This window comes from Colobus angolensis, unplaced genomic scaffold, assembly GCF_000951035.1.
Source record: "Colobus angolensis palliatus isolate OR3802 unplaced genomic scaffold, Cang.pa_1.0 Scaffold12, whole genome shotgun sequence".
Taxonomy (NCBI): domain Eukaryota; kingdom Metazoa; phylum Chordata; class Mammalia; order Primates; family Cercopithecidae; genus Colobus; species Colobus angolensis.
This window is the reverse complement of record NW_012113141.1, coordinates 8,316,647-8,333,738: the sequence shown is the minus strand read 5'-3', so window position 1 is coordinate 8,333,738 and position 17,092 is coordinate 8,316,647. Positions and strand designations below refer to the sequence as shown.

Genomic DNA, 17,092 nt, shown 5'->3' with positions numbered 1-17,092 from the left:
TTGAACCCGGGAGGCAGAGGTTGCAGTGAGCCAAGATTGTGCCATTGCACTCCAGCCTGGGCAACAAGAGCAAGACTCCATCTCAAAAAAAAAAAAAAGCATAGATTATCACCATTAAAATAAGAAGTCTAGCTGGGTACAGTGGCTCACGCCTCTAATCCCAGCATGTTGGGAGGCGGAGGCGGGCGCATCACTTGAGGTCAGGAGTTTGAGACCAGCCTGGCCAAGATGGTAAAACCCTATCTCTATTAAAAACACAAAAATTAGCCGGGTGTGGTGGCAGGCTCCTGTACTCCCAGCTACTTGGGAGGCTGAGGCAGGAGAATCACTTGAACCCAGGAGGCAAAGGTTGCAGTGAGCCGAGATTGTGCCACTGCACTCCAGCCTGCACTCCAGCCTGAGCAACAGAGCTAGATTCTGTCTCAAAAAAATAAGAAGTCTGTAGATTCTTCTTTGAAAATAGTAATAAAGAGAAAAATATACAATGGCCTTCCGTAGATTTCTGAAATATATATGACCCTGCCTGGACGAAGGACGATTAATATTATCCTTCCTAGTCCCTTCAGGCACCAATCAATTAGCAATTAGAGCTTAAAAACAAACCACATGATTGTTCCATTAAATTCTTGGCCAATCAGTGAGGAAGTCCTCAACACAACGCAATACAATATATACATTTTATACAATATATACAAAAGCCTGCTCTAAGGCAAAACATTCAATTTTATCAAACTTCACTCAGAACTTCTGTCCACATAAAACTTAAGCAAAACTGTAAAAGACAAAAGGACAGTAGTGAGAATGCATGAACATTACTCATTTGCTTACCTGGTCTTTCTCATGGGGTAGAAGGCTGACAGGTGGGAGCGAGGATGGGAAAGCACTGGGATACTGAGGTGCCCCTTTGCCATCTAAGCTCCCATAATTGACCCTGTACTGCGGTCCATCTTTCAGTAATCTCCCATTATTCACAGCACGTTTGGCCCCCAGTCGCAGCCGCTGCTGAAAGGCTGGGTTGTTGGTGGTGCTTGTGAGATCACTTTGACTTCTGAGATACTTCTCTATGTTCTTCAGGGAGGAGCCATTTGGCTCCTCAAGTCCTTCAATTGCTCTCCTTAAAAGTTTATTCCAATCCACATTGCGGAGATCATTACATGATGCTCTAGACCCCTTGGTTGACTTAGGAAAAGTGCCTGGTTTAACTGATGAAAAGCGCCCAGGGTTGTCTGGGTCCTTATAGGAGGCAAGGCCTTTGTTGGTGACTTTGAGAACTGAGCCATCCTGAACACTGAGTTCCAGCTGTTCAGAGACTGTCTTCTTATCCAACCCATGGGAAGTACTGACCGCATGGCAGATTCTCTCTTCAGAGGGCCTTTGCTTTTGCTTTTTTATTTTCTGTATAGCTTCAAGAATCCACTCTGTATAAAGTGGGTTTGCAAGTTTTACCATGGTTGACAAATGACTTCTTCAACACAAAAGTTACCCATAGAGGTTCTCTTTGTATTTAACAGAACTTGCACATTTGAAAGTCATTTACAATTCAACAAATGGACAAAGTATTCCAGACTGTATTAAGCAACATCTTACAAACATCCATCCTTAAGAGCTTCAAAAGCAGACAAACAGGCAATGTTGATGGTTGTCTTATTTTACCAACAGGAAAGACTGCATTCGGGTGAAGAACATCTTTAACTGGGAAATCAAGACCTTAAAGGATAAAAAGAGGGGAAAGACTCTTAATAATGAAGCTTACACAAATAAACTAAAAGATTCTTTAGCATGACTTTTTCAGACACAGAATGACCACAGAAGTAATGACAGGCAGGTATTACATAACACAGCCACAGTGACTATATTTTTCAACAAGAAATTAGGCCACAGTCTGAGAAGAAATTGTTTTTAGAATGTTTCACTTCTCTATATGAAGTCATTTATGAAGTATAATCACATCTAAATTATACATTTAATTATCTTTATTGAAATTAACAAAATTATATGAAAGTGGTTCAAGGTATATGTCTTCCATAAACATAAAATATACATGAAAGAATAAATCTATGATATAAAAAATTTGATGAAAGTACATTAAACTTATTTCAAGAAATCTTGAACTTAAAAAAAAAGAGTAAATAATCCTGCTTTCAGTTAGGTATTGTATTTCCCAAGTCTCATACTAAAAAAACTTCCCATCTAGCTACTTCTATGGAATCAACTCCCCCATCTCTTTAACAGAGGTCTATGATACCCTCTAACCCACAAGTTGGAAAATTGAAAATAATATAGTAACATAACCCTTTACCTTTAAGTAGTAGAGCATTCTAATTATCTTAATACCCAGTGAGCTCATTAAACAGCTCAATACAAAGAAGGTATATACACATCTGATTTCAGGTGGACAGTGGTATTTGTTCTGAGAGATGCCTGGTATATACAAAAACCACCCTAGATCTCCCATCTGGTATTGAGTACATCTACAAAGAGCATACAAGGAGAAAGAGCCTTGGCCTGGGAATTGGGCCAAACCTGAGCTCTAATCTTGGTCTCCAATGATAACACCCACTTCTTAATTCTTTTTATAGTTTAAACTGTACAGAGTGTGCTCATATATAACTTGTCACTTAAACTGCAGAACAACTTTGTGGGTAAACTGAGGCTCGGGAGAAGATGGAATTCACCCAAGGTAAGAGTCAAAACAGATTTAAGGGTCAAACACCATTAATTTTTTTTTTTTTTTTTTAGACAGAGTCTCACTCTGTCGCCCAGGCTGGAATGCAGTAGTGCAATCTCAGCTCACTGCAATCTGTGCCTTCTGGGTTCAAGTGATTCTCCTGCCTCAGCCTCCCGAGTGGCTGGGATTACAGGCATGTGCCACCACGCCCAGCTAATTTTTGCATTTTTAGTAGACAGAGTTTTGCCATTTTGGCCAGGTTGGTCTCAAACTCCTGACCTCAGGTGATCTGCCCTCCTCAGCCTCTCAAAAATGCTAGGATTACAGGTGTGAGCCACTGCGCCCAGCCAATTCTAAAATCCAACTAAGTCCATCACTGTTCTCATCTGAGCCACAACTGCCTGCTCTAGCTAGTTCTGCCTCTGCAAAGAGACCAACATGGGTCTGAACCCCAGCTCTACCACAATGTCCAGTGGAGAAAGCGTCTGTCACTTCACTTGTAGGCAATACTGGTATATCCCTTACAGGATTATTGAGAGGATTAAATGAACACATTATCTAATATTCAATATATAGTAGTTATCACTTTCATCAAATGCAACGTCTACATACTTTGAAAATTTTCTAATAAAATACAAAATTAAAGTTATCTCTGGTTATTTGACAGAATATACCTAAAAGGAGAAAACAATATCTTTCCTTAAAAACTTTAGCCAGACATACTGAAGAATATAGTATTTGCTCTCAGAGATCCTGGAATGTTGCTGAAAAACAACTGGGTCATTGAACTATACTTGTTCAAACGGTAGTTTTAAATGCCAACCCAAAATGCCACCTTGAAGGAGGCGGTTTAAACAAGATTGTCCCCTCTGTGATCAGTAAGCTGTAAATTCACTGTACTCATTTTCCCCTGAGATTCAGAAACTTGGGGCTGAAGGGACCTTAGAGGTCATCCAGTCCAACCTCTAGTTATCCAATAAAAGATCCCTGCCCAATATCCCAAATAAATGGGCAATGAGTCTTTACATTTTTAAAATACTTCCAGTGATTGATAATTTGTCACTTTTTGAGGCAGCTCACCCCACTGTTGCACAGCTATAGCTATATTTCTTGCTCAGAGAAGCAAAAGTCTGCCACTCCGTAACTTCTACCCACTAGTCCTATTCCCTGGAATGATCCCAAGACAATTATTAGTATTTCTTCAATATGAGAGGCCTTCAGATGTCCGAAAACAAGTACCTTTTGAAAACCACTAACAACAAAACCCCATGCTACCTCCAGCCATAACTTAGACCACTCATATCCCAGTTCCTTAACCCTTCCACACATCACATGGTTTCAAAGCACCACCTTCTCTTGGTTGCTCACTAGTTTGGCTAATGGCCATCTTAAAATATGGCAGTACAGGTGTTATCCAATTATAAATGCAACCCAAATTACAGGAACTTCCTCAATACCCCTGCCACACAAGTGGCCATGCTGAGCATGCAGTCCAACTACAAATCCCAGATCTTTTTTAAAAAGGTGCTGTCAAGTTGAGTCTTTCCACCCCTTTCCTTTTGCAAATTGAAATGCTGGGATTTCACATTTATTACAGTTCAATTTCATCTAGTTGATTTAAGTCTATCTTCCAACCTGCTAAAGATTGTTTTGAATCTTGATTCTGTCATCTATGTCATCTACAAATCTAATAAGTACTCCCTTTTGTTTCATTATATAAACCCTTGACAAAAATGTTAGACTTGGAACACAGTGTGTTTAGGAATGAAATCACTGGCTTTCACAGTGCAACCACTTTCAGGATAGAACACAGGAATCATTCTGTGTCAGTCAGTTGAGAACAGGAAATTGAGCTTTCCAAAGTAAAATGGTTTCGGGCAAAATTTCATTAGAAGATATTTCACTATATCCAAGTAATTATTTAATCTTTCATCATTTATTCAGGATGAATCACAACTAATTTGATTGTACAAAATACAACTGCAGAAAGTAAAAGAAGTCACAGGAAAAGTGTCCAATATTGCCAAGTTGCTTTTAGGTGTTTTGGTTACACAAGCAAATGAACATACATTAAAACAAAATGCGTAGCCAGGCGTGGTGGCTCACACCTGTAATCCCAGCACTTTGGTAGGCCGAAGTGGGTGGATCACCTGAGGTCAGGAGTTCAAGACCAGCCTGGTCAACATGGTGAAACCCCATCTCTACTAAAAATACAAAAAATTAGCTAAGCGTGGTGGCATGTGCCTGTAATCCCAGCTACTCAGGAGGCTGAGGCAGGAGAATCGCTTGAATCCAGGAGGCAGAGGTTGCAGTGAGCCGAAATTGCACCATTGCACTCTAGCCTGAGCAACAAGAGCGATACTCTATCTCAAAAACAAAAAACAACAACAAAAAAATGTGTTTCATACCTAATAGACAGCCAAAATACACCTTCATGACAAGCTTTCACTACAATGCTTTTTTGTTTTTATTGTTTTTTTTTGAGACAATCTTCTCTTCTCGCCCAGGCTGGAATGCAATGGCATGATCTCGGCTCACTGCAATCTCCACCTCTGGGGTTCAAGCGATTCTCCCGCCTCAGCCTCCCAAGTAGCTGGGATTACAGGTGCCTGCCACCACCCCCAGCTAATTTTTGTGTTTTTAGTATAGATGGGGTTTCGCCACGTTGGTCAGGCTGGACTCAAACTCTTGATCTCGTGATCTGCCCACCTCGGCCTCCCAAAGTGCTGGGATTACAGATGTGAGCCACTGTGCCTGGCCCACAATCTTTACCCACAATCATTTATATCCATAAAACAATCGTTTATATCCATTACCAACACGTTTCAATAAGACTGTCATTTTATACGTTAAACATGTAATAAAATAAGGGAAAGTACCAGAATTGGAACTTCAAACGTTTTAACAGGCCATGACAAAAATGGAGATTATCCAGGTCTTCAGGCAAATCTGCCAAAAGAAAAAAGGAAATGTTCATGTGGACATAAGGACATCCTTAAACTCAGCAACCATCCATGTATCTCCACAACCATTCAAGACAAACAGCTCCAATGAGTTATTATACTACATTGGGTAATACAATTAATTTTTTCAGACCACTGAAGGATTCTCATAAATATGGAACTTGAGACAGAAAATGAAGCCCCAAGGACCCAGCCAAGTGCTTAAAGAAGTAAATTTCATCCATAAGCCCAGATCTGTTCAAATTTTAAAAATCAGGTTTGCGACAGATTCCTAAGAAAGAATCTCATCATGGAAAAACAAAACCCACTACTACTCAAATAGCCAAACAGACAGAACATTTATCAGAAAAAAAGATAGTCAAAAGTTGTTTTAAGGTCAGCATTCACTGTTTGTCCCAAAGGCCACCAGGCACCTAGGTAATGAATGGACTACCCAGATATGACCAATAAGCTCACCTACAAAAAAAAGTACCAGTTTACATAACAGTAAATATGTATTGACACAAGTCACATTTTAGTACAGCAGTGATTATTTTTACTTGAAAAGCAAAAAATAAATTTAAAAGAACAACTGTGAATAACTGCATTTTGATCTTACGTAAAACAATCAAGCAACCTTGGATCCTCCTTCTCCCCTCCCCCAGTCACAACAGACACCCCACTCCTCAATTTAATCTCAAAATTAGCTCTCATCTGACACCAACCAACAGAGTTAATTAGGCAGAAGCAGATGTAACTCAGCAGCTCTTTGCTACAAGCAGAATCACAGTGTTTAAAAAAAAATACACAGCTAGGAGAGGAACAAAATCAGAAGTCTCTTATCTGTAGCCAATTCTCAACTAAATACATGTATATTATCCACTTTGTATATTATCCACTTCAAATTTTTTAATCTTAGGCTGATTTGTTTCCAACATCCCACTGGCCCCACTGTAAATTCATATAAGCAAGAGAATAGATTGAAAACCAATTTCATTTTAGCCTAAGTAGTATCTAACTGGAAAGACAAATGCACAGAAAAAAAAAATGTATAATTCATTCAAAAGCCAAATAGAAAAGATTTTTTTTTTCCTGATTTGGAATTATCCACACCATTTCTCTTTTTCAGAGCACGGGGATTTGTTTCACATAGAGATAGGACATTCTATCACAAGCTAAAACCCTAAAATCATTTTTCTCTTTTCATTTTTCTATAAAAACTTGAAAGTTGGACTAAAAGGCTATCAAAAAGGTAGCAAATCATCCTAAATTAATTCTGGGGATTTATGCTACATCGAATTAAATTATTCTATTTTCTAAGGTTGTGAATCATTTTATTTTTAACTACAAAATATCAGTAAATTATATGGTTGTATCATATGGTCTTATAATATAACACTATTTACATCATTCATTACAAATATTCTAAACATATCTAGAGAAATGCTTAGTCCAGCACTAAATACCAGTGAGCTTTTAGTTTCACTGGTATTACATAAACATCAACACTATTCAGAAATATTCATGTCAGCATAAGAAGAGTCAAAATATCCTGGATCATAAGTATTATGCGAGGCCCCCTCTAAGCTTTTACTAAAGCTGTGTGTGTTGTTTCAAAACCAGTGTCATAACACTCAAGTCATGAGTTTATGGATGAGCCAAAAAACAGTGGTAGAAAAAACAAAGATTAATAATAGAGTTTACACTTTTGTCATCCTGAGTTTTACTTGCTAACAGTTATTTTTAACTCTTTTACTTTCATAAGCTCCCGGCTTTTTCTTTTTTTTTTTCCCGAAGGGATCACCGTCGGAAAACCTGGATTTTTTCAAAGCCGATTTTGTAACTGAGTAAGCGTCCACAAATCTAAGCAGTATCTTCCGAAACAGAACAGAACTGTTTAGGGGAAGGAACTCGGACTTATTTTTCTTCTATCAGCACCCAGTTCAGGTTATTGGCAGAGTTACTCAAAATAGTGGCCTTGGTTAACAAATATCTGTTGTCTGACAACATCAGACACCATCCATATGGTGATATTTGTTATCTTTCAAATCCTGGATGCATCTATTTCCTCTGAAATCAATGCTTCAGGCCCAAAACATGTGAACTGGGAGGTGAGGTTATAAATACTAATCAAAGAAAAACCAACAAATATTTAGTGAGCTGATGTTCCCTGCATGCAGCCCTGTGGTAAGTACTATGCGGAATACAAAGCAAAGCTAGAGACAGAATATACAAGAAGCAATTAAGAAATAACAAAGCACTGTTTGGCGGTTCCTCAAAAAGTTAAACACAGAACTACCATATGGTTCTGTAATTCCATTTCTAGGTATAGACTCAAAAGAATTGAGAACAGATACTCAAATAAGTATACATACGCTCATGTTCATTAACAAAACTATTCACAATAGCCAAAAGGTGTAAACAGCCCAAATGTCCATCAACAGATGAACAGATAAACAAAATGTGGTATATCCATACACTAGAATACTATACAACTATAAAAAGCAACGAAGTTTCGATACATGCTACTACAATGTGGACGGACCTCAAACACATTATGTTGTGAAAGATGCCAGACACAAAAGGCCACACATCATATAATTTAATTCATATGAAACATCCATAAATCCACAGACAAAACATAGATTGGTGGTGTCTCAGGGACATATCTAGAGAAACTGCTTAATGGGTAAGGGGTTTTATGTGGGATCAATAGAAATGTTTTGGAACTTGATAGCAGCAGTGGTGACACAACACGGAATGTACTAAATGCCACTGATTTGTTCACTTTTTAATGTTTTTTTCATTTTATGTTATGTGAGCTTCACCTCAATAAGTTGTTTAAAAAGAAAAAGAAATAACAAAGCACTGAACTACAATAATAATAATAATACCAACCATTTCCTGACACATACTGTGGTCCAGGTACTTTACACAGATTATCAGTAAACCTTAAAACAACCTGTAAGGTAGCATTGTTGTTTTTACAAAAGGAAAACAGGCTTGACTTAGCCAAGATCTCAGAGTTATTAAGTCATGAAGGATTTTAATTCAGATGCCAAAGCCCAAACTCTTTCTGTCTCTCCAGTGGTTTTCAAACTAGGCTCTTTGGATCTCTTGTGACATGGAATTACCTCGGGTATTACCTTCAGGTGCCCCCTTGTGGGTTAAACTTTGGGCCATCACAGCATCTTGAATCCAACAGTGCAGCTCCACTGTAACTGTTTTATGTATATTGGTCTTCCCTGTAAGCTTTGCTTTAAAGAAAGTGTTCCTCTGATTATAGAAGGAAGAAGTCTAGAAACAACAGTGACTATACTACCTTGCTGAAACCATGTGAAGGATGGATGAACATCTCTTGGATAGATGGGACTGAAAACTGGACCTTGAAAGATAATGCTGAGCCTGGATAAGTGCCCTACCGTCCCTCTGCCCAAATTCAAATCCTTCATGGCCCAGTGCAAACAACTTCTCAAAAGCCCAAACATCTTTGTCTAACAGGAAGCTTTTAGCTTTTTTAGTTTTGACATTCATTTCCCACTCTGTATTATGCTTACTTGTGTATTAACCTTGTCACCCCTACTAGACTGTAAAATTCTTAAAAACAGGATTCATGCTTGATTCATCTTTGTACACCCTAAGATTTCCCAAGACTACAACTTGATCATAAGAGGGATTCAATGCCTATTTGCTAAATAAACATATCAAGGAATGAATGACGGAAATCAAAGTGAAATAACAGAAGCTAAGAATGAGCTGTCAAACAAAAGGAACACCAAGTCCATGTGCCTGACTAAAACAGGTCTATGCTGAAAAGGGGTAAAGAAATTCAGTTGGGCCAGGCACAATGGCTCACGCCTCTAATCCCAGCACTTTGGGAGGTCAAGGCAGGAGGATTACTTGAGGCAGGAGCTCCAGACAAGCCTAGGCAACATAGCAAGACCCCACCTCTATAAAAATAAAAAATTAGCTGGGTGTGGTGATGTACACCGGTAGACCCAGCTACTCGGGAGACTGAGGCAAGAGGATCTCTTAGCTGCCCAGGAGGTTGAGGCTACAGTGGGCTATGATTGTGCCACTGCTCTCCAGCCCAGGCAATAGAGCTAGACTCTGTCTCTAAAAAAGACAAATATAATTAAAAAATAAAAAACATTAATAGGCCAGGCGTGGTGGCTCACATCTGTAATCCCAGCACTTTGGGAGGCCATGGCAGGCAGATCACAAGGTCAGGAGATTGAGACCATCCTGGCCAACATGGTGAAACCCTGTCTCTACTAAAATACAAAAAATTAGCCGGGCATGGTGGTGCGTGCCTGTGGTCCCAGCTACTCGGGAGGCTGAGGTAGGGGAATCGCTTGAACCTGGGAGGCAGAGGTTGCAGTGAGCCGAGATCGTGCCACTGCACTCCAGCCTGGCAACAGAGCCAGAATCCGTCTCAAAAAAAGTAAAACAGAAAGTTGACTGTGAACAAAGTCAAGCTGTGGTGTGTGAATGTGACAGATGAATAGGAAGCCACTGCAGGAGCAGGTGACACCATAATGCACAGTGAAGGGCGCGCACATACACACACAAACCTGTTGAATGTTTGAATTACTCTGGCAATAGTATCCATCTACTCTGGAGGGAAGGGTGATTGAAAGAAAAAACAAAAGCAACCAGTATTTCACCTCTCCAAACATCAATCTTGTTCAACTTATATTTATGAGCCTAACTCAGCAGCAAGCCCAGAACAGGCACTCAATAAAACGTTAGTTGAACTGAATATTTAATTCCCCATCTTTTTAGATTAACACTAAGTTCTTTCCCACTACTCATTAACAAAGAGAGTTTTCAATTCATAAGCTAATAATGTTTTCCAAGGATTTCTAAGAGGCTAAATCACCATAAAAATTATCATTTCAACTAATACATATTATATTAATTGGAAGTTTAATTTTTCATGTCATGCTCTCCTAGTTGACAATATCCTTGTTATGTCATTAAACTGTAATTGTGTAAATGTGCTTCAACAAACAATAACTGAACCATCAATAAACTATTATGGCTTCCATAATCTCTAGCAAAGATTAGTTTCAACATCATCATCATAAATTAGTAGAGACAGTTCCCAAATCTCCTGGTGAAACCCATGAATTAGGTTTGCATAGTTATCCCTGCATTTAAGTGCTCAATAGTTTCAGTCTCTAAAATTTAATCACATTGTTAGGAACCTCACAGGAAATTTGATCCCTTGTAAAACAGAGGAATTTAGAGACAAGATGAAAAGTCATTTGAAGTCATCAGGCCTTTGGAGCCAGGGTACACTGATTAGTAATGATGTATTGTAACTAAGCACTTTCACTTAAGAAATAATCAACTAAATTTAGTGTCTTTTTTTGACATTTAAAAATTCCTATTCCTTCCTAGATTTCTCCCTAATTACATATTAGCTTTAGTTGGTTTTTGATGACAAAGACTGAGAATAATGTATTAAGAAAAAAACGTGATTTTTTTTTTTTTTTTTGGAGGCGGAGTCTCACCCAGTTGCCCAGGCTGGAGTGCAATGGCGCGATCTCAGCTCACTGCAACCTCCACCTCCCAGATTCAAGCGATTCTCCTGCCTCAGCCTCCTGAGTAACTGGGATTACAGGCACACACCACCATGCCATTGTTTCATTATTATTATTATTATTATTATTATTATTAGAGACGGAGTTTTACCATGTTGGCCAGGCTGGTCTCAAACTCCTGACCTTGTGATCCACCCGCCTCAGCCTCCCAAAGTGCTGGGATTACAGGCGTGAGCCATCGCGCTGGACCAAAAAACGTGATTTTTAAAAAACTTTAAAATGGAGATACAAGGCCAGGCTCGGTGGCTCATGTCTATAATCCCAGCACTTTGGCAGGCCAAGGCAGGTAGATCACCTGAAATGGGAGTTTGAGACCAGCCTGGCCAACATGGTGAAACCCCATCTCTACTAAATACAAAAAATTAGCCAGGCGTGGCGGCGCATGCCTGTACTCCCAGCTCTTTGGGAGGCTGAGGCAGGAGAACTGCTTGAACCCAGGAGGCGGAGGTTGCAGTGAGCTGAGATTACACCATTGCACTCCAGCCTGGCCAACAAGAGCAAAACTCCATCTCAACAAAATAAATAAGATAAAATAAAGATACCAAAAAATCTAAATAAATAAATAAAAATAGAGGCGGGGGTCTCACTATGTTACCCAGGCATGTCTTGAACTCCAAGGCTCAAGGGATCCTTTCACTGTAGCCTCCCAAAGTATTGGGATTACAGGCATGAGCCACTGCACCTGGCTGAGAAAAATCTTACATCTTAACTTTTTTATGATTCTTTTGAAAGACAGATTATTGCAGGATTCTTTGTTAACTGTATTACAGATGTCTTCAGACCAGATATCCAGATACCCTGAAAAATTCAGGTTTCCTTTTGGGAGTTTCATAAATATTATGGCTCTACTCTAAAAAATAAGCACATGTACCCATATGCACTAGCATACATTTTCAAGGGTTAACAGACCTTCTGTCACCCATCCATGGACCACTTAAGGTCCACTGGCTATATACAGAGAGGTATTTTATCCAGTTTCACAATAGTTAGCTTCATGCTTTACTTAAGGCATGCTACATCAAGAGTAAGCAAGTTATTCTTGGCCGGGTGCAGTGGCTCAAGCCTATAATCCCAGCACTTTAGGAGGCCGAGACGGGCGGATCACGAGGTCAGGAGATCGAGACCATCCTGGCTAACACGGTGAAACCCTGTCTCTACTAAAAAAATACAAAAAACTAGCCAGGCGTGGTGGCGGGCGCCTGTAGTCCCAGCTACTCGGGAGGCTGAGGCAGGAGAATGGCCTGAACCCGGGAGGCGGAGCTTGCAGTGAGCTGAGATCTGGCCACTGCACTCCAGCCTGGGCAACAGAGCCAGACTCCGTCTCAAAAAAAAAAGAAGAAAGTTATTCTTTTTGGTTTTGGATGTTATCAAAAAACAGGTTTCTGACATTTTAATCAACAAGTAGGTGTGCTGTGATGGGAAGTATCAGAGTCAGGGATCCAGTCCCCATTCTGCTAGCTACCTAGGCTAGAGGATATTGAACATGTTACTGAGTCAATCTAAGTCTCCGTTTTCTCTTCTGTAAAAATGAGAACACTTCTCTGTTTTACAGAACCGTTAAGAGGAATCACTGAGATAACAAATATGAAAGAAGCAAGGATGATGGCAGACACATAGCAGGAACACAATAAATGCTGGCTCATAAAAGGAAAAAGGGCAATACAGTCAGCTGGAGACCTGTAAAATCTAATCTGGCTGAACTTCTGTCTATATGACCATTTTCTCCTAAGAGACAGGAGAAGTCAGCACCTGGCTCTTAGTTATAGCTGCAGAGAAGTAAAAATTCAAGACAGAGAATAGAAGAAAGTGAAGGAAAGCAAAAACAGATTGTAATGGTGAGGCTGGGGTCAAGAAGAGTGTATTTCACTCATAGTTATACATTGTTTAAGGGCAACAAAGCTTTTAAAAGATAGCACTGCATAGGAGAATATCTTCTTGACCTCAGGATAGGAAAAGTCTTAAAACAAGACTCAAAAGGCACTAACCATAAAGACCAATAAATTTGACTCCATTAAAATTAAGAACTTCTGTTCATTAAAAGACACCATAAAGAGAGTGAAAAGGCAAGCCACAGCATTTGCAACATACATACATGACAAAGGACTTGTATTCACAGTAAATAAAGAACTTCTAAATAGCAATAAAAGATACAAGGCCCAACTTTTAAAAGCAGGGTGGAAAAGAACAGAACTTTATAAACAAGGCTATCTAAATGGCTAAAAAAGTATATGAAAAGCTGACTGGGGGCAGAGGGCTCACGCCTGTAATCCCAGCACTTTGGGAGACTGAGGCAGGCAACTGAGATCAGGAGTTCAAAAACAGCCTGCCCAACATGGCAAAACCCCATCTCTACTAAAAATACAAAAAATTAACCAGTTGTGGTAGCGAGCACCTGTAATCCCAGCTACTTGGGAGGCTGAGGCAGGAGAATCTCTTGAACCTGGGAGGCAGAGGTTGCAGTGAGCCAAGATTATGCCACTGTACTCCAGCCTGGGTGACAAAAGCGAAACTCCATCTCAAAAAAAAAAAAAAATATATATATATATATATATATGAAGAGCTGTGCAATCTGATTACTAATCAGGTAAGTGCAAAATTTACCATACTGGCTAAAATTTTAAAAGCTAAAAAGGCTGAGATTGGAGAGGGCGAGAAGCAAGGGAATTCATGTATTGCTGGAAGGAGTGTAACCTGGTATAATACTTTGAAGAGTCTGGTACTTAGTAAAGATGAAGACAAGCATACCTATCTATGACTAGGGTGACCATACAATTCATCATCTAAACTTACATACTTTTGAAAACTAAAAGTATAACTAAAAGTTACACTGGGAAAATAAGCAAAAGCCAGGACAAATGGTCACCCTAGCTATAAACCGGTAATTTCATTCCTAGGTGTATAACTTAGAAACCTGTGCACATGGGCACCGATGACAGGTATAGGAATGCTCATAGCAGCTTTGTTCACAATTACCCCAAACTTGAAATAACTCAAATATTCGGCAACAATGGAATGGATGATCCGAAAATTGGTGTATTCTCTTTCTGGGGTCTTCAGGAAGACAGGTATCAGAAGATCGTGGGAGTCCTATTAAAAAAGGTGCTTAAACGTGCTTTGGAAATGCAAATTAAGGCATTACAGGGAAGAAATATTCCATCACCCCACTTCTCCCATCCATGCATCATTTACCATTCTGCAACAAAGACTGATCACCACAGTTCACACATCCCTACTTACATAAAATATTTCTTTCTTTTTTTCTTTTTTTTGAGACAGAGTCTCGCTCTGTCGCCAGGCTAGAGTGCAGTGGTGCAATCTTGGCTCACTGCAACCTCCACCTCCCAGGTTCAAGTGATTCTCCTGCCTCAACCTTCCAAGTAGATGAGACTACAGGTACCCACCATCACGTCCAGCTAATTTTTTGTATTTTTAGTAGAGACGGGGTTTCACCATGTTGGCCAGGATGGTCTTGATCTCTTGACCTCCTGATCTACCCACCTCGGTCTCCCAAAGTGTTGGGATTACAGGCGTGAGCCACCGCACTCGGCCACATGAAACCATTTCTTTAATCCCAGCACTTTGGGAGGCCAAGGTGGGTGGATCACCTGAGGTCAGGAGTTTGAGACCAGCCTGGCCAACATAGCAAAACCCCACCTCTACTAAAAATACAAAAATTAGCTGGGCACATGTCTGTAATCCCAGCTACTTGGGAGGCTGAGGCAGGAGAATCACCTGAACCCGGGAGGTGGAGGTTGCAGTGAGCCAAGATCATGCCACTGCACTCCAGCCTAGGCAACAGAGCAAGACTGTCTCAAAAAAAACAACACTATTTCCTTTTCTCTCAATACAAATATAGGCACGTGTAGGCATGTGGAAAACTGAGGGCACACCGTAGAGAACTAGGAGACTGAAAGCCAGATCACTTAGTTACATCTTTTATTAATTGGTATGTGAAAGTCCATGAGAGCTTCTGAAGCACATTAAAATTATTAAACTTCCTCATCTACTTTCTAATATTCACCCTATTTACCTTTCATTCATGCTATGCCTCACATCTGACAGTTTCCACCCAATCTTCAAAAGCAGTGTGTGAAATAAACGCATGCTATAATAGCAATGACATAATATCCACTCTACTCAGAAGCCTAAGTGTGGCGGGTAAGCAAAACTTCCTCTGCCGACCATGTCATGACCATCAGCCATTCCCTAAATTCCTCCTTTAATGTTAAAATCTTCCTCTGTCTCTATATTTTCTTTTCTTTTTCTTTTTTTTGTAAATCGTCACTTCACCTCCCCAACCTTTAACTCTCAGTAGAAGTTCTCGGGAAAGAAGAAACATGTGCATTATCCTTTCCTTCTTAAAAACATAAAATATTGTCCAAATTCATTTTGATAAATGTGTAAAGAACTTATGAATAAGAAAAAAAACAGAATGTTTTATTTCAAGGCTATGCCAAAAAATCTAGGGTATACAAGTAAGACAGGAAGAATGCACTTAAAAAAAAAAAACAAAAAACCTTCTTGGGGCCCCACAGAACTAAGACTGTTCGAACACAACTAATTCCCATTTTCTACTTCCACCTTCTGTCCATATAGGAGGGGTCTTCATATGCTGTATCCTGAATTTCCTTGGTACCTCCAACCCCAAACATACTTGGTTCATTGGTTTTCATTTCCTATTTCCCACATCTGTAATTCTTTATCACTACCCCTTCAGAATTTCTGTCTAATACTCGCTTTAACACATCCCAACACCTTCTACCAATTACAGGGCTTAAACTCCTTCATGGGGCATAGGACACCATTTGTAATCTAACCCATCCTGCGCCTTTACCTGGTCATCTCCTACTACTCCCTGCACTCTGCCCATAGCAAAGTACTAGCAAATTCAAACCTATGCAAAAAGTCCTACCCCAAGGTATGGTGTATATCTCTTTCTGGGATACTCTGCTGCCCCACACTCCTTGAAGACTCCAGATCAAGTTTAACATAACAAATCCAGCCTATCACGGGTCGCCCTGGCTCACGCCTGTAATCCCATCACTCAGGCAGGCAGAGGTGGGCAGATCACTTGAGGCCAGAATATCGAGACCAGCCTGGGCAACATAGTGAGACCCTTTTCTCATTTTTATTAAAAAATAATAAATACAGCCTATCTAACAACTTGTCTCCCAAACTAACACTTTTCTTTGCCCCATCCTCACCCCTGGCACAGTTCACCAAATCACATTCACCCAAAATTACTGTACAGCTCCGCCCACTTTCTTCACACCTGCCACCTTGTCCCACCCCTACCAACCCCTTGTCCCCCAGAGATTTTCTGCTACAGATTTATTCTGCAAGTTCTAAGCAGCCTCTCTCCCCTCCCTTCACATTTAAGTTTGCTCTGCTGTCTTAGCATCATCTTTCAGAAACTCTCCCAAGCATAACCATCCCATCCTTCCACGTTTTTAAAAATACTTCATACTCCAAAGCTAGCAAACCTCCTTCTTATTCCAACATGCCGATCCACCCAGATACCTCTTTCCCATCACTGCAATCGCACCTGCTCCTCACATGCGCCTCAATGCCTCCCCAAATCCAACACTCTCCACCACTTCAACTCTGCTCCAATCCACCACACCCAAACCCACCTACTCTGCGCCCAGACAACAGCAATCTCGCCTTCGGCATCATCTCACCTGCCCTCACACACCCCTCGGTCCGCCTTCCACTTCTCTCAAATTGCATCCCTCCCTAACTCTCCCTCTGCACCTGTTCTACACCTCCAGTTTCCCCTCCCACCCAACCCTCACTAGTCTTCCTCACACCCTCGCTGGCCCCCCACCGCTCCTACCAGTTCACTCCCACTCATAAATTCCCTCGCAGCCCCC

General features: G+C 40.3%; 1 protein-coding gene across 1 annotated transcript in view; it reads right to left on the bottom strand.

Annotated features, from left to right (window-relative positions):
- The window catches only part of KAT6B (K(lysine) acetyltransferase 6B), a 218,484-nt gene that overhangs the window by 199,962 nt on the left and 1,430 nt on the right, over nucleotides 1-17,092 (bottom strand). The window contains exons 2-3 of the mRNA XM_011929623.1: nucleotides 5,548-5,617; nucleotides 829-1,707 (exon numbers count right to left, since the gene is read on the bottom strand). Of these exons, the coding sequence (XP_011785013.1) occupies nucleotides 829-1,449 (621 nt within the window). The 5' untranslated portion in view covers nucleotides 1,450-1,707; nucleotides 5,548-5,617. The remainder of the gene's footprint in view (nucleotides 1-828; nucleotides 1,708-5,547; nucleotides 5,618-17,092) is intronic.